Genomic DNA, 25759 nt, shown 5'->3' on the forward strand with positions numbered 1-25759 from the left:
GGGATGGTGTTCTTGGGGTTGTACTCCTCCTTGTTCTTCCTCCAAACACGGCGAGTGGAGTTTAGACCAAAAAGCTCTATTTTTGTCTCATCAGACCACATGACCTTCTCCCATTCCTCCTCTGGATCATCCAGATGGTCATTGGCAAACTTCAGATGGGCCTGGACATGCGCTGGCTTGAGCAGGGGGACCTTGCGTGCGCTGCAGGATTTTAATCCATGACGGCGTAGTGTGTTACTAATGGTTTACTTTGAGACTGTGGTCCCAGCTCTCTTCAGGTCATTGACCAGGTCCTGCCGTGTAGTTCTGGGCTTATCCCTCACCTTCCTCATGATCATTGATGCCCCACGAGGTGAGATCTTGCATGGAGCCCCAGACCGAGGGTGATTGACTGTCATCTTGAACTTCTTCCATTTTCTAATAATTGAGCCAACAGTTGTTGCCTTCTCACCAAGCTGCTTGCCTATTGTCCTGTAGCCAATCCCAGCCTTGTGCAGGTCTACAATTTTATCCCTGATGTCCTTACACAGCTCTCTGGTCTTGGCCATTGTGGAGAGGTTGGAGTCTGTTTGATTGAGTGTGTGGACAGGTGTCTTTTATACAGGTAACGAGTTCAAACAGGTGCAGTTAATACAGGTAATGAGTGGAGAACAGGAGGGCTTCTTAAAGAAAAACTAACAGGTCTGTGAGAGCCGGAATTCTTACTGGTTGGTAGGTGATCAAATACTTATGTCATGCAAAAAAATTGAAATTAATTACTTAAAAATCATACAATGTGATTTTCTGGATGTTTGTTTTAGATTCCGTCTCTCACAGTTGAAGTGTACCTATGATAAAAATTACAGACCTCTACATGCTTTGTAAGTAGGAAAACCTGCAAAATCGGCAGTGTATCAAATACTTGTTCTCCCCACTGTAAATGTTTTTTTAAATCAGGTTTTTGTTTGGCGGACCTCATTCTTGTAGTCATAGTATTCAATTAAACTCATGAATGTAACATTTTATGTCAAAAAGTTTTTCATTCTACTTGTAGCCCTGGTTGTGCTAAAAGGAAAACAGTAAAGCACTTCAATGTGAGGCTAAATATGAGGGCTTGACAAGCAGATACATGAAATTAGTGACATAAATGGACTGACAGGCTGATTTGGCTTGGGACTGATATATATATATATAATATGTTTAAAAATACATTCAATTTATACACATTAAATTCCACCAAATGCTGGATTATTTGTGACTACTTTGAGTGTAATATGAATCTCCTTACATTAGGTCAGAAGGTAATCATATTCTGAAGGGAATAACCTAATGGTATTGGAACTCTGCCTGCATGGGGACATAAACCTTTATGACCTACTTTATAAAATGCGTTTGAATGAAATCATGTTAACCATTTGGGATTATGTACACACTGTGTGATGTTAAAAATAGATTTTACACAGTTCTAGTAAAATAACGGGCCAGACACCATCTTAACACGTCATTAAAATATAAATAATCTGGATTTTTATTCATTCTCAGATAATCCACACCAAAAACAAAGAAGAGTAAGGGGGAAAAGAGGGAGTACCAATCAAAAGACCAAAGAAAGGGAGAAAATAATACAGAACACCCCTTCAAGATGGCGCAGATCCCTCAGGTGTGGCACACCAAGGTGATGCCCCAGGAAGAGAATGTGGACCTGAACAAAATGGTTGCTTTTGGTAGCCAACCCGAGTGCTCCATCTGCTACAACACCTACGACAATGTCTTCAAGACGCCCAAGCTGCTGGAGTGCACCCACACCTTCTGCCTTGAGTGCCTATCGCGCCTCATGGCCATGTCGCTAGGAGAGCAGGAAGGAAGCGGCAGCAGCAAGATCCCTTGTCCATTCTGCCGCCACCCTACCCTCCTAACCGAGGAGGGTCCGCCTGCCCTGGCCACCAGCCAGGAGGTACTGTGTAAACTGCCCAGCCACCAGCAGCACGAGGAACCTGTGTGGCTGGATGGGGAGAAGCTGTGCTACAAGCGGCCACTGGAGGCCGACCCCGGAACATCCAGCTCCACCTCGGCCTTCTGCATCTGCATCGACATCGGGGCCAGCAAGGCAGACGAGGTCCCTGCTCAGACGCGGCCCCAGCACATGGGCTTCCTGGAGCGGCTGAACAACTGGAAGTGGCTGCTGCTTTTCATCGTGTTGATGGTGCTGCTGGTGATCATGGTGCTGTGGCCCCTGCAGTGCATTGTCACCACGGGCAATATGCGCTGCATGTCACGCTCCGTGGGCTCAGTACACGGCTTCACCACCACCGCCACTACCCCATTCGCCAGGATACACCGTCTCACAAAGGATGCCTTTAATTAAAACACATGTATGTAGTAGGCCGGATACCTGGTTCACAAGCCCACAGATCCCCAGAGTGCTCATTGAAAAGTACAAGGCCATGTGGTTAAGGCCCACGACTGAATCAAAGAAGACTGAATATAGCACTCAATGGTGAGAGACTCTGCACACTCCATCCCAATTGTTTTAACAATTGATAATGGCGTGCTCAGCGTCATTATTCTGACAAGAAAGTTACAAATAACATTCCTATTGAAATTCATACATTAATTCCAATCCTTGCACTTTGATTAACTAAAATTGTTTGAGATTATCCTTAAAATTGTTATTTTGCTGTAACAATATAATATGTGGATAAAATGCGTTGTAATATTCAGACACAATCTGGGTGAAATCTATTAATATATACACTATCAGATTTGTTGGCCACAGTGCAACAGTATAGTCTGACAGCTAGGTGATTTTTTTTCAAACCAAATACGTCCGACATTGCTTTCACAACACACAAAGTATTATTGTTGTGTATTCAAGTCAGAGCAGACACTGAAACGGAATAACTTAGGAACCTCGACTCAAAATGTTAAGTTTAAGATCAATGTGCAAGGTTAGCTTTCTTATCTGATTTGAAAATAATTCTATGCCAAAACGCAATGCTGAAATTGTAAGTGTATATAAATGTATAGTTGATTGTAATATTTGGATATATATTTAGTTTACAATACTACAATAAATGAAAAACAATACAGGCATGGTCTAGGTTTAGGAAAATACTGCATAGCTTTGTTTATGAAAAGCTTTGTACAGCACCTCCCTAATCAGGATTGACCAACATTACATAGACATGGATGGGTGGCCTTGGTAGGAACTAATGATTCATGGACTGCTGTTTCCCACTTCCTGTTAGAATATTTTTATTGTATTTTTCTAATATGTTTTTGTTCTTTTTTTTTAAAACATTACAAAAACAAACGTATACATACGAACAACAACTTACAGACACACAAACAATGACCACATCTCCTCTGCCCAGACCCACATGCTCACTCCCCCTTCCCTAGTGTCTGCATTATTGTTTGCCACTTGGCCTTAAATTGTACCAATGTATTTTTCTCGGTCGCCCATGCTATTTCAACATTTCAATAATAAATAATTATATTTTCCCATTGTGTCAATGTTAGCGGATTGTTCGAGTTTCAAGTTTTTAGCATACTATTTTAAAAGTTGAGTGATGGAATCTTACCTGGGCACACACCATTGACCAGTCAGGATTTTCCCAATACACAACCATTGTTACTAACAACAAGGTTGTAAACTGCTTCAAAGGAATAGTGAACCCTTCCTACTACAGTAAGGAGTGGCCTTTCCAGTTAGGAGTTATCTTTTTACAGTAGTGAGTATTGATATGAGTCTGAAAAACACCCTACTTCAGAATGCAATAAAAAGCTATTTTAGAAAGCATTTTATTACCCTGTGTTAGATAGATATGCAAAGTTATAAAATATAAGTGCTTTAGTTTAATAATGCATTTCTTCCTCCTGAAAGGTAAATATATGGTTTCATGAAAGGCATGGACATTGATTGGCAAGTCACATTACAGCACACAAGAGTCACTCTGGATAAGAGTGTCTGCTAAATGACTCAAATGTAAAATGTAAGAGCATAACCACAAAAGAGGAGTATAACTAAGTATAGCTAACTAAATATGACATAAGCAAATAGTTTATAGCGATGAAAAAAGTTGCATTAGTCTGTCTTTTGCTTTTACCTAAGAAATAACACATTTCCTGCAGAAGAAAATCACTTCACATTTCCCTGCTTATAAGTAAAGGTTGCGCTAACTGTCTACGGACATCAGCAACAGGAAGTCACATTATTACAGCATTCAAGTGGGCACTTGACATAACAAACTATCATTACATAGAGACAGGAATGAGCAGAGATCTTATGAAATATTGGATATTTCCTTCATAGATTTTTATTAAACTATTAAATATTTAATCATTTTGTTGTAATTTCTGACCAACTCATTGCATCAGCGCTATATGCCTGGACAGAAGGCGTTTGGGCTAAGCCAGTGCAAGAGGGGGAAACAGTCTTCATCCGAACACAGCAACAGTCAGTATACCACTACTCAAATCAGGCATATTGCAACCAACAAAGAAACAAGTATTTTTTTTTACTATGTCGACATCATATTCAAGTCAATTTAAAGAGCAGAAATAAAATAACTGATATAATTACTGTATACCTCCAAGAACACCTGTTTAGCTTACAATTCATTATCATGATGTTATTATCAATGGTGTAATAACACCAAATAGAAACACAAATAATAACAATAATAATCATAATAATCTTATACAAAACAAAATGCATCAAAAGAAAATAGGAAATGTACAATTTGAAACACCTCAGTAAATGAAAAGAAAACGTACAACACTGATGGCGTATACTTCTAGCAGACTACCAACATACTGTACTCTTTAAACAGCCAATGGACATCCTATCAGTCACAGATCACAAGCCCACAGCTAAAGGACTCAGAAGCTTCAAACAGAATTTCAAGTATTGAAGTGTTAGGGGCGAATGCTAATTGCCACCTAAGTAATGTTTTCACTCAGTGTCCCACTGACATCAATACATGACTAAGTGAAAATTTGTCATAAGTAGAAGTAAAAAAAAAAAAAAAAAAAAAAAATATATATATATTATTTTGGATTTGCCCCTCAATGTTTCACCACATCATAAAAAGTTTTGACCCATAGAGGCAAAGTGAAATACAATACAAAATCATCAACATCATCATCATTATCATCATCAACAACAGCGCAACATAATTAAGAAAACAAAAAAATAACTTTTCATTCAATGGACAAGATTAGGAGTTGGGCAGGCAGTTGAACAATGGAGAGGGATCATTTCACTTCAGAATAGCATACCACTTCATTTCAAAATACCTAAAGCTACCAGTGATTTCAGAATATACAGTGAGTATATGGGACAGTGACACATTTATTGTTGTTTTGGCTCTGTACTCCAGCACTTTGGATTTGAAATGATACAATGACTATGAGGTAAAAGTGCAGACTGTCAGCTTTAATTTGAGGGTATTTTCATCCATACCGGGTGAACCGTTTAGAAATTACAGCACATTTTGTACATAGTCCCCCCATTTTAGGGGACCAAAAGTATTGGGCCAAATTCACTTATATATGTATTAAAATTGTCAAAAGTTTACAATTTGGTCCCATATTCCTAGCACACAATGATTACATCAAGCTTGTGACTCTACAAACTTGTTGGATGCATTTGCTGATTGTTTTGGCGGTTTCAGATTATTTTGTGCCTAATTGAAATGAATGGTAAATAATGTATTGTGTCATTTTGGAGTCACTTTTATTGTAAATAAGAATATAATATGTTTCTAAACACTCCTACATTAATGTAGATGCTACCATGATTATGGATAGTCCAGAATGAATTCTGAATAATGAGTGAGTAAGTTACAGACGCACAAATATCATACCCCCAAGACATGCTAACCTCTCACCATGACAATAACAGGGGAGGTTAGCATTCTGGGGGGATTATGATATTTGTGTGTCTGTAACTTTCTCATTCATCATTATTAACGATTCATTCAGGACTATCCGTAATCATGGTAAGAAGTGCTGGTGTACAGAGCCAAAACAACACAAAATGTGTCACTGTCCCAATACTTTTGGAGCTCAATGTAGCATGAATATAATATCAACAACCAAATTGCAACGAATGACGTATCCTATTAGGACTGATTTAGCTGTGCTTTCTGAAATACTGAAACTTCAGCTAAAAAGGAAATAATGAACATTCCTTTTTTCAGCATTACTGAAAGTTACTGAGTTGGTGTCAGGCCGAGCAGGGGACGATATAGCAAATGTGTCCCTCAGATGTGCTGCCAAGCCCTAATTAAAAAGACCTGAACACCATGTACAAGTACAGCCCTACACACACAGTTAGTGAGTGCATCATATTCTTTTTTCACACTGGCCCCCCAGTGGGAAACGAACCCAGAACCCTGGCGTTGCAAGCGCCATGCTCTACCAACTGAGCTACAGGTGCGAACATCTTCAACATTCGATTTTTATGCAAAATGATAAGAATAGTTAGAAAGAAGCCACTGCCCATTATGTACATGTATATTTAAAAATATATTACAGAAGGCTCTTTGCTGTGCGGCGTCACCCTCCTTATGACATCATCACTGACGTCGGTTTTCACTCCCACCATCGTCAAGCCTGGATTATAGCCATCTTGTAGATTGCTTTTTGGAGACAAATCTATTCTTTAATCTTGGGCTATAGGCCATCTGGCCCAGCAATGTTTGGCTAAAGACTTCAGCGATGGCAGCCTACATCAATGAGCCTGGCTAGCATTCTGACTTCTCTCCTATCCTGTCCCATCTTCTGCTATCCTCTCCTCTCTCTCGCTTGGCAGATGTTTAACCCTGTTCGTTATGCCATTAGATTAGGATGAAACCCTTTGCAGACTTTCGCTGAGGCCAACGTTGACCTCAAACTATGTTCATTTCCCGCATATAAACCAGGATCTGCAGAGCAAGTGCAGGGCAGAAAATCTTGCTTTTTTGACGATTCATAACAATGGAATTGGATCTTTCTTCCTTCGGAGGCAATACCGCACTGCTTTTTCATTTTCCCCAATAAACAAAAACATAAAAAAAACATGTCCTGTGCATTACAAAATCACACCAATAATAACAATAAAATAAACAACAATCAAATGAAAGGACACAGATTCAAACAAAATTGCTTGAGTAAGTCCGAAGAGGAGCTTGTTATCTTTGATTGAATAGGCTCTCAGCAGTAGATGAGCATGCACGTCTTCTATTGGCACAAGATACCATCGGTGGAACAGGTGGGATAAACAAGTACTTCTCAAACTATATTGAAGAAATACTTCCCTGTACAAAAATGGAAAATGTCCACTTTTCCACCCCAACTCTGAAATCAGCTCCCAACTGACAAAGGGCCATTGCGAACACCCTGACTTTCCTCTTGACTTTCAAAATGAAGGGTTTTCATAAAGGTATGGGTGAGGGTTGAGTAAGGAGTTAGCTTGTCCGTGCCAGTGCCTCACGTGGTACAAATCGCTCAACACTGCAGTAATGACTGCTGCTAGCAAGAATAGAACATTGCTAAAGTCTTTGGTTCTATTTGATGAGAGCCAGCAGAGAGAGAGAGAGAGAGAGAGAGAGAGAGAGAGAGAGAGAGAGAGAGAGAGAGAGAGAGGAGCGAATTCTGAGAGTGAGAAGAGAAATGGCTTAGCTTCATCCTTTCTTGTCCCATCCACCCCACGACGGAACACGACAGAGCAAAGCATCACTTACAAATGTATATCGCACAAGAGTACACAATTGTTTGTTTCTTTTGTCAATTTAGTTAGAGTCAACAGAAATAAGCAAAGGACATTTGTTGGGTTGGTGGGATGGTTGATGGATGGGTGGGTTGGGTGGTGGGATGGTTGATGGATGGGTGGGTTGGGTTGGGGTGGTGGGATGGTTGATGGATGGGTGGGTTGGGTGGTGTGGAACAACTGTGGGAGGAGGAAGGGGGGTTACAGACACGTCTGTTGACAAGGCACTGTCAGTAAACAGTAGAGCCTGTAGAAGAGACATGAAGTCATGCAGAGGTCATAGAGAGAGAGAGGGGTGGGGGTGGAAATAGAAGGACAAGAGCCCTGCGCTACACCCCTCTCTCCGTGGAAGGCTCCAGACAGCCAGCAGGGCAGCAGAAGGGGGGAGACTAGGAGGGGTCAGCACCTCCACCTTCACCCCAGGTAGGGTCCACCGCCAGGGGGTTCGGGGGCCAGAGCTCCACAGGCCCCCCATTAATCAGGCACTGGCGAAGCGGCACCTCTGCTGAAACTGAAGCACACACAATGTTACACTGTGTTAGACATACACCGGAACCACTCCTAATAGAAATGCACACAATAAACACAGTAGTGAGCACGACAACTAAATGAATCCCATAATCACTACTCCTTCAGAGTAATGACGCCGGAGGGGATGGCTGCCGTTTTACGGGCTCCTAACCAATTGTGCTATTTTGTGTGTTTTTTCGCATTGTTTATAACTTATTTTGTACATAATGTTGCTGCTACTGTCTCTTATGACCAAAAATAGCTTCTGGACATCAGAACAGCAATTACTCACCTCGAACTAGACAAAGTATTTTCTTTAATGAGTCTGATGCGAAGGATATACTGTTGCTCCTGGACCAGGCCCAAATCCCCGTCATTCGCATGAAGCAAAGACAGAGTTACAGGGGGCACAGATCCGGGTGCCTTGTGAGAATTTGTCGGCGAGTGGGTAACCCGCCTCTCCCATCCGTTCTATTGGCCAACATGCAATCACTGTAGAATAAACTGGATGAGCTCCGTTCAAGACCATCCTACTGACGGGACATAACATTTTTTAATACTTATGTTTCACCGAGTCGTGGCTGAACGACGACACGGATAATATACAGTTGGCTGGGTTTTCCGTGCATCGGCAGAACAGAACAGCTACGTCCGGTAAGACGAGGGGTGGGGGTGTGTGTCTATTTGTCAATAACAGCTGGTGCACAATGTCTAATATTAAGGAAGTCTCGAGGTATTGCTCGCCTGAGGTAGAGTACCTCCTGATAAGCTGTACACCACACTATCTACCAAGAGAGTTTTCATCTATATTTTTTTGGTAGGAATCTATTTACCACCACAAACCGATGCTGGCACTAAGACCGCACTCAACGAGCTGTATAAGGCCATAAGCAAACAAGAAAATGCTCATCCAGAAGCGGCGCTACTAGTGGCCTCATTTCTACCAGCATGTCACATGTGCAACCAGAGGAAAATAACCTCTAGACCATCTTTACTCCACACATAGAGACACGTACAAAGCTCTCCCTCGACCTCCATTTGGCAAATCTGACCATAATTCTATCCTCCTGATTCCTGCTTACAAGCAAAAACTAAAGCAGGAAGTACCAGTGACTAGCTCAATACGCAAGTGGTCAGATGACGTGGATGCTAGCAGAGACTGGAATATGTTCCGGGATTCATCCAATGGCATTGAGGACTATACCACCTCAGTCACCGGCTTCATAAATAAGTGCATTGACGACGTCGAGCGTACGTACCCTACCAGTCAACAGTTTGGACACACCTACTCATTCAAGGGTTTTTCTTAAATAACACTATTTTCTACATTGTAGAATAATAGTGAAGACATCAAAACTATGAAATAACACATATGGAATCATGTAGTAACCAAAAAAGTGTTAAGGAAATCTAAATATGTTTTATATTTGAGATTCTTCAAATAGCCACCCTTTGCCTTGATGACAGCTTTGCACACTCTTGGCATTCTCTCAACCAGCTTCACCTGGAATGCTTTTCCAACAGCCTTGAAGGAGTTCCCACATATGCTGAGCACTTGTTGGCTGCTTTTCCTTCACTCTGCAGTCCAACTCATCACAAACCATCTCAATTGGGTTGAGGTCGGGGGACTGTGGAGGCCAGGTCATCTGATGCAGCAATCAATCACTCTCCTTCTTGGTAAAATAGCCCTTACACAGCCTGGAGGTGTGTTGGGTCATTGTCCTGTGAAAAACAAATGATAGTCCCAATAAACCCAAACCAGATGGGATGGCGTATCACTGTAGAATGCTGTGGTAGCCATGCTGGTTAAGTGTGTCTTGAATTCTAAATAAATCACAGACAGTGTCATCAGCAAAGCACCTCCACACCATAACACCTCCTCCTCCATGCTGGGAAATACACATGCGGAGATCCTCCGTTCACCCACACCGCGTCTGACAAAGACACGGCGGTTGGAACCAAAAATCTCAAATTTGGACAAATGTCCACCGGTCTGATGTCCATTGCTCGTGTTTCTTGGCCCAAGCAGGTCTTTTCTTCTTATTCGTGTCCTTTAGTAGTGGTTTCTTTGCAGCAATTCGACCATGAAGGCCTGGAACGAACTGCAAAAATCTGGAGACAGTTATCTCCCTCACTAACTTTAAGCATCAGTTGTCAGAGCAGCTTACCGATCACTGCACCTGTACACAGCCCATCTGTCACGATCGTCTAATGAGGAGGACCAATGCACAGCGTTGAAGGTGAACATGACTTTATTAAATTAAAGCCGAAACACGAAAACAACAAACAATGACGAAACGTGAAGTCCTCCGTTACAATGACTGACAAGGAACAAAAACCCACAACACTAAGGTGAACACTGACAGTTTAAATATGGCTCCCAATCAGAGATAACGAGCCGACAGCTGACACTCGTTACCACTGATTGGGAGTCACACGACCAAACAATGAAACACAACCAAATACAACACAACCAAATGAACACACCCTGGCTCAAAATACACAGTCCCGGAGCCAGAGCGTGACAGTACCCCCCCCTAAAGGCGCGGACTCCGACCGCGCCTACACCCCAAATAGGGAAGGGCTGGGTGGGTATTGCTCCTCGGAGGCGGCTCCGGCTCCGGGCTTGACCACCACCCTACTACAATCCCCCCGCAGTGTCCCCAGTCCGATCTGACCCAGTTAGCTGGATCAGGACTGCCGACGCGCACCCCTGGCTTGGCGCGTGAGGCAGGAATGGACCGGACCCTTTGCATGGTGCGTGGAGCCGGAACAGGCCTCACCAGGCTGAAGACTCGCATCCCTGGCTTGGTGCGAGTAGCAGGAATGGGCTGAATCCGGCTGACGACTCGCACCCTTGGCTTGGTGCGAGTAGCAGGAATGGGCTGAATCCGGCTGACGACTCGCACCCTTGGCTTGGTGCGAGTAGCAGGAATGGGCTGAATCCGGCTGACGACTCGCACCCTTGGCTTGGTGCGAGTAGCAGGAATGGGCTGAATCCGGCTGACGACTCGCACCCTTGGCTTGTTGCGAGTAGCAGGAATGGGCCGGACTGGGCTGGCGACGTGCACCACAGACCTGGTGCGGAGAGCAGGAACGGGCAGAGCCGGGCTGACGAGACGCACCACAGGCTTGATGCGGAGAGCAGGCACGGGCAGAGCCGGGGTGACGACGCACACCACTGGCTTGGTGCGGGAAGCTTGGATGGGCCGGACTGTACTGGGGACACACACCACTGGTCCTACACCGGGATCTGGAACGGGCCGGACCGGACTGGCAACACACGCCAGTACCTCTCGCCGTGCCTCTACTTCCTCCATCCCCTCTTCGACCAGTGGCCCCCGTAACCCGGCGGCCTTCTCCGGCAACCCACTGGGCCGCTCTATCGCGGCCTCCTGCTGGTCCGACGTCGTGAGCCCCCCCCTAAAAATTTTCGGGGCGTCTCTCCTACCCGTGGACCAGGTCTCCATATTGCTCGCCAGCCTCTCGCCCTTCTGCCATAGTGTCAAGCCCTTCTCCTCCTCACTCGGCTTGACCCAGTCCAGGAGGCGAAGGAGATCTGTGAGGGATCTCCCTGGCGACGGCTCCTGGACACGCTGCTTGGTCCCATCTTGGTGGGTTTTTCTGTCACGATCGTCTAATGAGGAGGACCAATGCGCAGCGTTGAAGGTGAACATGACTTTATTAAATTAAAGCCGAAACACGAAAACAACAAACAATGACGAAACGTGAAGTCCTCCGTTACAATGACTGACAAGGAACAAAAACCCACAACACTAAGGTGAACACTGACAGTTTAAATATGGCTCCCAATCAGAGATAACGAGCCGACAGCTGACACTCGTTACCACTGATTGGGAGTCACACGACCAAACAATGAAACACAACCAAATACAACACAACCAAATGAACACACCCTGGCTCAAAATACACAGTCCCGGAGCCAGAGCGTGACACCATCTGTAATTAGCCCACCCAACTACCTCATCCCCATATTGTTATTTACATTGTTATTTATTTTGCTCATTTGCACCCCAGTATCTCTATTTGCACATCATCTTCTGCACATCTATCACATTGTTAATACTAAATTTTAATTATTTTTGCACTATGGTCTATTTATTGCCTTACCTCCATAACTTACTACATTTGCACACAGTGTATATATATTTTCTGTTGTGTTATTGACTGTACGTTTTGTTTTACCCCATATGTAACTCTGTGTTGTTGTTTTTATCGCACTGCTTTGCTTTATCTTGGCCAGGTCGCAGTTGTAAATGAGAACTTGTTCTCAACTGGCTTACCTGGTTAAATAATGGTGAAATATTTCTTTTTTTACAAAATTTCACACAGTCTCCTCTGAACAGTTGATGTTGAGATGTGTCTGTTACTTGAACTCTGTCACAAACGAGACTCCCGCTGTTCCTCCTGCTCACCACCAGAGGGAACCCTCTCCTGAGTATTAAACCCCTGAACTACATTTCCCACATACCTGGCTCTGATTACCGTTGCACCTGACTCCCATCAGTAGACTATTTAGGTGCTCTCAAACTCTCTCTCTTTGCGAAGTCTTGTTTACCCTGGTGATTATTCCTGAGCGTTTTCGCCTGTGTCTGTCTGCCCGTGGATTTACTCTGGACTGTTTTTCCCTCCTTGATTCTTTGCTGCCTGCCCTGGACTATATTCTTTACTGGACTGATTTTTGTAAGCTTGCTGCTTGCCCTGACCTTATGCCTGTACCTGGATTACGAGTTGCCTTATCCCTACTGTTGTGTCTGCTGGCGATTGACCCTGTTTGTACGACCCAGATTGTAATAAAACTGCAAATGGATCCTCACTCTCCTGGAGCGTCATTACAGAAGACTTTGCCAACACACGATCCAGCAGCTCTGGTTCAGATGTCCACGGAGATCTCCACTCAAGCTCACCAACTCGCCATTCATCAACAGCAGCTAACCCATTTAACTACAGTAACAGAGGAACTCGTCAGGACGCTACAGAGGTTGCCGGTGTCGCTAACGAACCCAGCCCCTCCTCCACCGAACGCGAGTGTGGGCGCTTCTCCACCACCGTCACTCACAGTTAACCCACGTCTGGCTCTCCCTGATAAGTTCGACGGCAACCCAACTAAAAGTAAGGGATTTCTACTGCAATGTTCATTATTCATTGATCAACAACCAGCTATGTATGTCACCGATGCCAGCAAGATTTCCTTGGTATGCTCACTCCTCGCTGACAAGGCGTTAGAGTGGGTGACGGCGGTTTGGAGAGAGGATGGCACTGCTTTTCCATCGTTTGGTACCTTTCTTCAACGCTTTCGGGAAATATTTGAACACCCGGAGGGAGGTATGAGAGCTGATGACCGACTACTTGCGTTGAGCCAGGGCAGGAATACCGCAGCAGAATATGCTTTGACATTTCGCACTCTAGCAGCTCAAACCGACTGGGTGGAGAGCACACTTAAACTGCTCTTTCGCAAGGGACTCAGCTTGGAGTTGCAATCCGAACTGGCCTGCCGAGATGAAGGGAAATCGCTGAATCAATTCATCGAACTAACCATTCAGATTGACAATCTGATTCGTTCACGTCGTCCACTCAGAACGGTACCCACCAGCACACAATACCCGGTCACTCTGTCTCAAACTGAACCCATGCAGCTCGGATATACTCACCTGACTCCGGAAGAACGAGAACGCCGCATACGTCAACATCTCTGCCTCTATTGTGGTCAACCGGGCCATCTGAGGGCGTTTTGCCCCACAAGACCACCTCCTCGTAATCCCTCTTCGGTGAGTCCTTGTGTTCAAGCACATCATTCCAGTTCTTGCATCAAAGTACCTATAGTATTATCTCTAGAGGGCAATCATATATCCACATCAGCTCTATTAGACTCAGGAGCAGCCGGGAACTTTATGTCTCACGAGTTTGCCCAACAACAACAACTCCCATTAATCTCCTGTAACTCTCAATTGGCAGTGGAGGCGCTAGATGGACGGCCTCTCGGCGATGGGAGGGTCCTGCACACCACCGTGGACCTTCAACTACAGACCGGTACCCTTCACACTGAGGTAATTCGTTTCTACGTCATCTCATCACCTCATAACCCGGTTATTCTTGGACTCCCCTGGCTACGTCAACATAATCCCCTCATCTCATGGAGGGAGGGTCGTATCATCAAATGGGACCCGTCATGTCACTCCAACTGCTTAACTGGCAGCCCTTCACTCTCCATTCAGACCGTCACGCTAAAGGACGAGCCGGTCCTTTTCCCCACTCTTCCCATTGAATACTCTGACCTCATCGAAGCTTTTAGCAAGACCAAGGCGATGGAACTCCCCTCCCACCGATCAAGCGACTGTTCCATCGAACTATTACCAGGCACAACACCACCTAAGGGCCGAATCTTCCCCCTATCACAACCCGAATCAGAAGCCATGAACAACTACATCGAGGAGGAACTTTCGAAGGGGTTCATTAGAACGTCGACATCACCTGCAGCCTCTGGCTTCTTCTTTGTTAAAAAAAAAGACGGTGGCCTACGCCCTTGTATCGACTACCGGGGTCTCAACGACATCACCGTCAAGTTTCGATATCCTTTACCGCTGGTACCAGCTGCCCTAGAACAACTCCGCAAAGCCAAGTACTTCTCCAAACTGGACCTCCGCAGCGCCTATAATCTCATTCGCATCCGGGACGGTGATGAATGGAAGACAGCCTTCTCTACCAGCACTGGGCACTATGAGTATTTGGTGATGCCTTTCGGGCTGTCCAATAGTCCGTCCGTATTTCAGTCGTTTATCAATGACGTCTTTCGGGACATGCTTAATCGTTGGGTAATTGTTTACATCGATGACATTTTCGTCTATTCCAACACCTATGAGGAACACGTACAACACGTGAGAACAGTATTACAACGACTCATTGATCACCAATTATACGCCAAAGCAGAGAAGTGCGAATTTCACCAGACTTCCACGTCTTTCTTGGGCTACATCATCAACCAGGAGGGAGTCGCCATGGACGAGAAGAAGGTCAAGGCCGTTCTAGACTGGCCACTGCCAGTAACCTTAAAGGAGTTACAACGCTTCTTGGGATTTGCGAACTTCTACCGACGCTTCATCAGGAATTTCAGCTCGGTAGCCTCTCCCTTAACCTCTATGACTAAGAGAAATGCACCACACCTCACCTGGTCAACTACAGCACAGGAGGCTTTCGCAGAACTCAAGTCACGTTTCACATCTGCCCCCATCCTCCACCACCCTAATCCTGAAATCCCGTTTACAGTTGAGGTGGACGCTTCTAATACGGGCATTGGAGCCATCCTCTCACAGCGGCACGGATCCCCACTCAAGCTCTATCCGTGCGCCTATTACTCCCGCAAACTTAGTCCAGCCGAACAGAACTACGACGTCGGTAACCGAGAACTGTTGGCCATGAAAGCAGCTATGGAGGAGTGGCGTCATTGGCTGGAGGGAGCTAAACACCCGTTTGTGATTCTAACTGACCACAAGAATCTGGAATACTTGCGATCTGCCAAGAGACTGAATCCCAGACAAGCGAGGTGGGCTCTCTTCTTTACACGATTTGACTTCACCGTTACCTATCGTCCCGGTTCAAAGAACACCAAAGCAGACGCATTATCACGCCAACACGACGGTGTAGTTCCCACTGAATCCAAGGAAACCCTGCTTCCTGAGTCATTAATCGTGGCCCCTATTCAGTGGGACATCATGACAGAGCTCACCCAGGCCAATTCACAAAAGACCCCTCCTCCCGAATGCCCCCCTAACAAAACTTTTGTACCTCAGGATCTCTGTCAGAAAGTGCTACAGCAAGTTCACTCCGTACTCAGCTCCGGTCATCCTGGAATCGCTGCCACTGTTCACCTGCTTCAGAACAGCTTTTGGTGGCCAACCTTGCGGGCAGACACAATAAAATTCATTAACGAATGCACCACCTGTAACACAAGCAAACATCTCAGACAACTACCATCGGGCCTACTGCAACCACTGCCAGTTCCCCACCGACCATGGTCCCATCTTGCCATAGACTTTATTACCGATCTTCCCAAGTCCAATGGGAACACCACAATACTCACTGTCATAGATCGCTTCTCCAAGGCCTGCCGGTTGATTCCACTTCCCAAACTGCCCACAGCATTGGAAACAGCCGAACTCATGTGCAACCTTGTGTTTCGCTTCTATGGCCTGCCTGAGGACATCGTGTCGGACCGGGGGCCCCAATTCACATCCAGAGTATGGTCAGCATTCTTCCAACAACTCAACATCAACATTAGCCTCACTTCAGGATATCACCCACAATCTAATGGTCAGACAGAACGCCTCAATCAGGAGATCACCCGGTTTCTCAGAGCCTACTGTCATCAGAACCAAGCAGACTGGAGTCGATTCCTCATGTGGGCGGAGTATGCACAGAACTCACTCCAGAAACCCTCCACCGGTCTAACTCCATTCCAATGTGTAATGGGCTTCCAACCTCCCCTATTTCCATGGTCAGGGGAACCCACCGAGGTACCCTCTGTCAACGACTGGCTCCAGAGAAGCGAGGACATCTGGAGTCAGGCTCACACCCACTTGCTACGTGCTGTCAGGAGACAGAAGTTGCAGGCCAATCGTCACCGTCGCCCCAATCCCGAATATACTCCAGGTCAATGGGTCTGGCTATCCACTCGAGACCTACGCCTCAGACTTCCTTGCAAGAAACTCAGTCCCAGGTATGTAGGTCCCTTCCAAATTGTTAAACAGATTACACCAGTTTCCTTCCGTTTGGCATTACCCTCTAATTATCGTATCTCTCCCACTTTTCATGTATCACTTCTCAAACCCGCTGGTGGTCCGAGAGCGGAGGAGGAGGAGCAGACCAGTGATCAGGGCCTCCCACCCATCTTGGTGGACGGCGAGGAGGCATATCAGGTTCGAGATCTACTCGATTCCAGACGCCGGGGCAGGCTCCTCCAATATCTGGTGGATTGGGAGGGGTACGGACCGGAAGAGCGATCCTGGGTTAATACAGAGGACATACTCGACCCCGCACTCATGACTGAGTTCCATAGGACGCACCCGGAGAAACCGGCCCCCCGACCTCGAGGAAGACCCCGGCGTCGTTCGCCTCTTCGCGTCAGGAGCCGCTCGCAGGGGGGGGGCTCTGTCACAAACGAGACTCCCGCTGTTCCTCCTGCTCACCACCAGAGGGAACCCTCTCCTGAGTATTAAACCCCTGAACTACATTTCCCACATACCTGGCTCTGATTACCGTTGCACCTGACTCCCATCAGTAGACTATTTAGGTGCTCTCAAACTCTCTCTCTTTGCGAAGTCTTGTTTACCCTGGTGATTATTCCTGAGCGTTTTCGCCTGTGTCTGTCTGCCCGTGGATTTACTCTGGACTGTTTTTCCCTCCTTGATTCTTTGCTGCCTGCCCTGGACTATATTCTTTACTGGACTGATTTTTGTAAGCTTGCTGCTTGCCCTGACCTTATGCCTGTACCTGGATTACGAGTTGCCTTATCCCTACTGTTGTGTCTGCTGGCGATTGACCCTGTTTGTACGACCCAGATTGTAATAAAACTGCAAATGGATCCTCACTCTCCTGGAGCGTCATTACAAACTCTGTGAAGCATTTATTTGCGCTGCAATTTCTGAGGCTAGTACCTCTAATGAACTTATCCTCTGCATCAGAGGTAACTCTGGGTCTTCTATTGCTGTGGCGGTCCTCATGAGAGCCAGTTTCATTATAGCGCTTGATGGTTTTTGCGACTGCACTTGAAGAACCCTTTCAAAATTCTTTAAATTTTCCGTATTGACTGACCTTCATGTCTTAAAGTAATGATGGACTGTTGTTTCTCTTTGCTTATTTGAGCTGTTCTTGCCATAATATCGACTTGGTCTTTTACCAAATAGGGCTTTCTTCTGTATACCCCCCCTACCTTGTCACAACACAACTGATTGGCTCAAACGCATTAAGAAGGAAATAAATTCCACAAATTAAATTTTAAGAAGGCACACCTGTTTATTGAAATGCATTCCAGGTGACTACCTCATGAAGCTGGTTGAGAGAATGCCAAGAGTGTGCAAAGCTGTCATCAAGGCAAAGGGTGGCTATTTGAAGAACCACACATATAAAATATATTTTGATTTGTTTAACACTTTTTTGGTTACTACATGATTCCATATGTGTTATTTAATAGTTTTGATGTCTTCACTATTATTCTACAACGTACAAATTGTAAAAATAAAGAAAAACCCTTGAGTAGGTGTGTCCAAACTTGTGTACATATCCCAACCAGAAGCCATGGATTACAGGCAACATCCGCACCGAGCTAAAGGAAAAGGAAAGGGGGATACCTAGTCAGTTGTACAACTGAATGCATTCAACTGAAATGTGTCTATCACATTTAACCCAACCCCTCTGAATCAGAGAGGTGCAGAGGGCTGCCTTAATCGACATCCACGTCTTCGGTGCCAGGGGAACAGTGGGTTAACTGCCTTGCTCAGGGGCAGAACAACATATTTTTACCTTGTCAGCTCAGGCGAAAGGCTAGAGCTGCCGCTTTCAAGGAGCGGGACACTAATCCGGATGCTTAAAAAAAATCCCACTATGCCCTCTGACAAACCATCAAACAGGCAAAGCGTCAATACAGGACTAAGATTGAATCCTACTACATTGGCTTTGACACTCGTCGGATGTGGCAGGGCTTGCAAACTATTACGGACTACAAAGGGAAACCCAGCCGCGAGCTGCCCAGTGACTCGAGACTACCAGACGGGCTAAATGGCTTTTATTCTCGCTTCGAGGCAAGCAACACTAAAGCATGTATGAGCGCACCAGCTTATCCGGACGACTGTGTGATCACGCTCTCCGTAGCCGATGTGAGCAAGACCTTTAAACAGGTCAACATTCACAAGGCCGCGGGGCCAGATGGATTACTAGGATGTGTACTCAGAGCATGCGCGGACCAACTGGCAAGTGTCTTCACTGACATTTTCAACCTCTCCCTGACCGTGTCTGTAATACCTACATGTTTCAAGCAGACCACCATAGTCCCTGTGCCCAAGAAAGCGAAGGTAACCTGCCTAAATGACTACCTCCCTGTAGCACTCACATCGGTAGCCATGATGGGCTTTGAAAGGCTGGTCATGGCTCACAACAGCACCATCATCCCGGAAACCCTAGACCCACTCCAATTCACATACCACCCCAACAGATCCACAGATGACGCAATCTCTATTGCACTCCACACTGCCTTTTCCCACCTGGACAAAAGGAACCCCTATATGAGAATGCTGTTCATTGACTAAAGCTCAGCGTTCAACACCATTATGCCCACAAAGCTCATCACTAAGCTAAGGACCCTGGGACTAAACATCTCCCTCTGCAACTGGATCCAGGACTTCCTGATGGGCCGCCCCCAGGTGGTAAGGGTAGGTAACAACACATCTGCCACGCTGATCCTCAACACGGGGGCCCCTCAGGGGTGCGTGCTTAGTCCCCTCCTGTACTCCCTGTTCACCCACGACTGCATGGCCAAGCACGACTACAACACCATTATTAAGTTTGCTGACGACACAACAGTGGTAGGCCTGATCACCGACAATGATGAGACAGCCTATAGAGACCTGGCAGTGTGGTGCCAGGACAACAACCTCTCCCTCAACGTGATCAAGCAAAGGAGCTGATCGTGGACTACAGGAAAAGGAGGGCCGAACACACCCCCATTCACATCAATGGGGCTGTATTGGAGCGGGTCGAGAGTTTCAAGTTCCTTGGTGTCCACATCACCAACAAACTATCATGGTCCAAACACACAAAGACATTCGTGAAGAAGGCACGACAACGCCTTTTCCCCCTCAGGAGACTGAAAAGATTTGGCATGGGTCCCCAGATCCTCAAAATGTTATACAGCTGCACCATCGAGAGCATCCTGACCGGTTGCATCACCGCCTGGTATGGCATCTGCTCGGCATCGGACCGTAAGGCTCTACAGAGGGTAGTGCGTATGGCCCAGTACATCACTGGGGCCAAGCTTCCTGCCACCCAGGACATATATATACACCCAAGTCATAGACTGTTCTCTCTGCTACCGCACGGCAAGCTGTACTGGAGTGCCAAGTTTAGGTCCAAAAGGCTCCTTAAGAGCTTCTACCCCAAGCCATAAGACTGCTGAACAATTAATCAAATGGCCACCCGGACTGTGGTATTGTGTTGTGTGACAAAACTGCACATTTTAGAGTGGCCTTTTATTGTCCCCGGCACAGGGTGCATCTGTGTAATGGTCATGCTATTTAATCAGCTTCTTGATATGCCACACTTGTCAGATGGATGAATTATTTTGGCAAAGGAGAAATGCTCACTAACAGGGATGTAAACAAATTTGGGCAGAACATTTGAGAGAAAAAAGGTTTTTGTTCATTTGAAAATTTCTGGGATCTTTGATTTCAGCTCATGAAACATGGGACCAACACTTTACATGTGTTTTTTTTTTTTTTTACTGCCATTCCGATTCAAAAACCAACTGGTTGAACCAACTTGCAAGTAGCCTACCAATAAGCACGTTATTTTTCTATGTATTAAGGTAAGCAACGTTGATTATTTAATTCAAATATATGAAGTCATATGTTAAACTATAGGCTAGATAAATAAAGTTAAAATCTTATTAGAATTTGAGCATATTTGTAATCTAGCTAGCTATCTAGCTAACTTAGCTAGCGAAACAGAAAAAGTTTGGTTACTTTAATTTGCCACTTTAAAAGCTAGCCAGCTAACTTTTTCAAATAAATTTAATTTTTTATTATGGGATATGTCAAATAGAGCTACAGACCCAGACTGACATTGGCAATTAGCTAATTGTTTATTTTATTTCAGTATTTCAGTGCGGAGTCAATTTAGGGAACTAGCCTATGTCTCATGAAGCCATTTGAAGACTGTTGCTGACTGAGAGGAGGTATGCATACATTATTTATAATAAATTATGTTTAATAAGTCTTGGTGATTCAATAGCCTAGTTAATCATTACATGACTTTTAACACACTATTTATGTTTTTCTCAGTCTGGCAGTAACCCAGAACTATCAGAGGCAGAGGATCTCTCTTTCGGCTGCGGCTGACAACAACAGCATGCAAGTTGTTCTTCTACATCATAATAATGATATGTCTGTATAGCGTTTTCTCTTCATTTTGCCAGATTAACTCTTGCTTATTTCTGAATATTAACTCATTTTTTCTTCTTCTCTGGAAACAGTCAAGTAGGTAGCCCAGTGGCTAAGGAGTTGGACCTGTGGTGGAAAGGTGACCGGTTAGAATCATGGGCCGGGCGCCGGAAAGAAAACGAGCAGAATTGATCTGACAACTGGAGTGTTGCTGGGTTCACATTCTCAAAACATTCCCCTACCGTTGGGCCCTTGAGCAAGGCCCTTAACGCCACAACATGCTCTCCATCCAGGGGCGCTGTATGTAGCATGAACCTCTGCTCGTCTCAACTGTATGTGTGAGGTCTACTGTTTGGGGGGGGGGGTTGAAAACAGAGCAGATGACACATTTTTGCTGTTCACTGTAATTAATGGACAAAGTATTGTACTGTGTTGTAAAGAAGTCAGCCAAAGTTGACTTGGGCCATCATTCAAACAAAGAGATGCCTTACTTGCCACCAGTGCATATTTTCAAACTATGTTTGCATATATTGACAATAAATGTAAAAAATTATGCTGGTATTCTTTTGTCCATTATTTAGTTGTTTATTAAATTATATTCTTAGCTCAAAATATTACTAGTAGTAGCCATAATTCATAAATGGCACCATGCAGGGTTCTATATGGAACCATTTTGGTTCATTGAAGAAGAGCCTCTAGGGTTCTGATCAAAGAACCCTATAAAAGGGTTAAACAGTATATATAACTTTTAGGGGTTCCATATACAGTACCAGTCAAAAGTTTGGACACACCTACTCATTCAAGGGTTTCTCTTTATTGTTACTATTTTCTACATTGTAGAATAATAGTGAAGACATCAAAACTATGAAATAACACATAGCAGTAGTAGTAGTAACCAAAAATGTGTTAAACAAATCAAAATATATTTTAGATTTTAGATTCTTCAAAGTAGCCACCCTTTGCCTTGATGACAGCTTTGAACACTCTTGGCATTCTCTCAACCAGCTTCATGAGGTAGTCACCTGGAATACATTTCAATTAACAGGTGTGCTTGTAAAAAGTTAATTTGTGGAATTTCTTTCCTTCTTAATGCATTTGAGCCAAATCAGTTGTGTTGTGACAAGGTAGGGGAGGTATACAGAAGATAGCCCTATTTGGTAAAAGACCAAGTCCATATTATGGCAAGAACAGCTCAAATAAGCAAAGAGAAACGACAGTCCATCATTACTTTAAGACATGAAGGTCAGTCAATACGGAACACTTCAATAACTTTGAAAGTTTCTTCAACTGCAGTCGCAAAACCTATCAAGCGCTATGATGAAACTGGCTCTCATGAGGACCGCCACAGGAAAGGAAGACCCAGAGTTACCTCTGCTGCAGAGCATAGGTTCATTAGAGTTAACTGCACCTCAGATTGCAGCCCAAATAAATGCTTCACAGAGTTCAAGTAACAGACACATCTCAACATCAACTGTTCAGAGGAGACTGTGTGCATCAGGCCTTCATGGTCGAACTGCTGCAAAGAAACCACTACTAAAGATCACCAATAACAAGAAGAGACTTGCTTGGGCCAAGAAACACGAGCAATGGACATTAGACCGGTGGAAATCTGTCCTTTGGTCTGATGAGTCCAAATCTGAGATTTTTGGTTCCAACCGCCGTGTCTTTGTGAGACACAGAGTAGGTGAACGGATGATCTCTGCATGTGTGGTTCCCACCGTGAAGCATGGAGGAGGAGGTGTGATGTTGTGGGTGTGCTTTGCTGGTGACACTGTCTGTGATTTATTTAGAATTCAAGGCACACTTAACCAGCATGGCTACCACAGCATTCTGCAGTCATACGCCATCCCATCTGGTTTGCGCTTAGTGGGACTATTATTTGTTTTTCAACAGGACAATGACCCAAAACACACCTCCAGGCTGTGTAAGGGCTATTTGACAATGAGAGTGATAGAGTGCGGTATCAGATGACTAGGCCTCCACAATCAGCCGACCTCAACCCAATTGAGAAGAGTGAAGGAAAAGCAGCCAACAAGTGTAGCAGGCCGCGACCGGGAGACCCATGGGGCGGCGCACAATTGGCCCAGCGTCGTCCAGGGTAGGGGAGGGAATGGCCGGCAGGGATGTAGCTCAGTTGGTAGAGCATGGCATTTGCAACGCCAGGGTTGTGGGTTCGATTCCAGTATGAAAAAAAAATATATGTATGCACTAACTAATTGTAAGTCGCTCTGGATAAGAGCGTCTGCTAAATGACTAAAATGTAAATGTAAAATGTAAGTGCTCAGCATATTTGGGAACTCCTTCAAGACTGTTGGAAAAGCATTCCTCATGAAGCTGATTGAAAGAATGCCAAGAGTGTACAACTTGTCATCAAGGCAAAGGGTGGCTACTTTGAAGAATCTAAAATATAAAATATATTTTGATTTGTTAAACACTTTTTTGGTTACTACATGACTTCATATGTTACTTCATAGTTTTGATGTCTTCACTATTATTCTACAATGTAGAAAATAGTAAAAATAAAGAAAAACCCTTGAATGAGTAGGTGAGTCCAAACTTTTGACTGTTACTGTATGAAGCAAATAATATAACTATTTTTGTTTATATGATCAACCTTTTCTTCTAAGAGTGTACTGTAACCATTTTTTTCAGTTGTAGAGGGGTAAATCTGATTGAAATGTTGAGTTTAACTATCCTGTTAAACTTCTATAACTCCCTGACCTCCACATCATCTGTAAGTTGTATTTTATGTTATGTAAGCCGACAATAAAATGCTTTCTTATCTATCTTATCTTAAATGCTTCTTCGCCAAAAATTTATTTTGGTGCTCGTTGGCTGGTTATTATCACATTTTATCAATCAAATAGAGCAATCTAAGAGTATATGGAGCAGTTGCTCAATAAAAAGTGATAAATGATTTATTTTAGAAAATAACAATAACACTACTTAAATCCTGCCGGTATGATGCTTCATAACTTGTTATAAGCACGTATGAGCCTTTATAATGTAATATAACTAATAACTAAACGAGCCACAGTAATAGAGTACTCACAGAGAGGTTGAGAGAGGCAGAGGTCCGTGGCTGGACTTTACTTCCTGGTGTTACTGCTGCTCCCAAAGGTCTTTGGGTTCTTGATGTTTAAGTTCTCATACACGCCGGACGGGTTGTCGTTCGTCACCCTGCATCACACAAACACACACGCACACACGCACACACACGCACACACAGACAAAACATGGTGAGCTGAAATTCCATTTCATGTTCATTCAGACAATGTTCATTGGATGTGGATGGAATTATATGATACAGATGTCAACGATAGTGTGCATTTAGAGAGAGTAAAGTAGCATTTGTCTGTGGACTATGAGCAGTGTGTGTATTTGCAGGGCTACTCACACAGAGGAGGAGCGTGACACACATGTCATGTTGGGTTTTGACCGGGCGTTGGTCATCTGGGGGTATTTGATATTGGAGTACTCCCTCTCCTTCGTTTTGTTCCTCTGCAAAGTGGCCACAAGAAACCATGTTTTTATAACATGAAAAATAAGTTCGTTCATCATTGAGACAGGGTAGCATAACGCGCACCTGGCCAACATGTTTTGCTGGTTGACACCCAGAAATGTAATCCCTGTAACTCGGGTTCAACTTGATTGTTCCTTTGAATCAAGCAATTATAAAATGTTTGGGGCTCCAACTGTAAGGCAATACCTAGGCTCCAGACAGTCCTTTTAGAGAATATGTACTGCAATACTGCTGTTGGTACAGTAGTTACTAGTAGCTTTAGTAATAACTACTACTGTTCCTTGCTAATATACAGTAACTGTGACTAAAAGGGCCACGTTTACTGCTAGAATACTACTACTGCCACAGTAGTGACAATATTACAGAACTACTTCCACTACTCCTATACTACTGAGTGTTTGGTAGGTACCTGCTCCTCCTCCAGTCTCTTCTGTGCCGTGTCAATGTACTGCTGGACGGCCATGTAGATGAACTTATACTGGGCCTCCGTCTGCACCATGCCTGACCGCTGCTGACGGACCCTCTGGATGGTCTTAGGGATGTCGATATCACAGTCTAATCCTGAAACACACACACACACACACAGGCACAAAGGTCAAAGGGCAGCATATTTAGCACAGTTACACAGATTTCTCCCAAATCCTAATCTCCACTACATGCAGATCCTTCCAAAAAAACAGGATCTCACAGCCGTAACGTTTGGATAGGACTGATGTCAGAGCCGTAACGTTTGGATAGGAAACAATCTCAGAGCTGTAACATTTGGATATGACTGATATCAGAGCTGTAAGGTTTGGACTGAACTGATGTCAGAGCCGTTACATT

General features: G+C 44.6%; 2 protein-coding genes across 3 annotated transcripts in view; one reads left to right on the forward strand and one right to left on the reverse strand.

Annotated features, from left to right (window-relative positions):
* Positions 1–1621: 1621 nt before the first annotated feature.
* On the forward strand, positions 1622–2344 carry LOC311149394 (RING finger protein 223-like; the record flags this gene model as incomplete). Its single annotated transcript, XM_084186572.1, has 1 exon — positions 1622–2344. The coding sequence occupies one exon, from the start codon at positions 1622–1624 to the stop codon at positions 2342–2344; it is 723 nt and encodes a 240-aa protein (XP_084042698.1).
* A 5541-nt stretch (positions 2345–7885) lies between these two features.
* LOC311149767 (tyrosine-protein phosphatase non-receptor type 11-like) overlaps positions 7886–25759 on the reverse strand; it is an 80631-nt gene continuing 62757 nt past the window's right edge. For both annotated transcript variants that reach the window (XM_084186993.1, XM_084186992.1), the window contains exons 13-16: positions 25344–25495; positions 24809–24912; positions 24464–24591; positions 7886–8246 (exon numbers count right to left, since the gene is read on the reverse strand). In XM_084186993.1, coding sequence (XP_084043119.1) covers positions 24501–24591; positions 24809–24912; positions 25344–25495 — 347 coding nt within the window. In that variant the 3' untranslated portion in view covers positions 7886–8246; positions 24464–24500. The remainder of the gene's footprint in view (positions 8247–24463; positions 24592–24808; positions 24913–25343; positions 25496–25759) is intronic.

This window comes from Coregonus lavaretus, assembly GCF_964263955.1.
Source record: "Coregonus lavaretus genome assembly, chromosome: 22".
NCBI classification, from domain to species: domain Eukaryota; kingdom Metazoa; phylum Chordata; class Actinopteri; order Salmoniformes; family Salmonidae; genus Coregonus; species Coregonus lavaretus.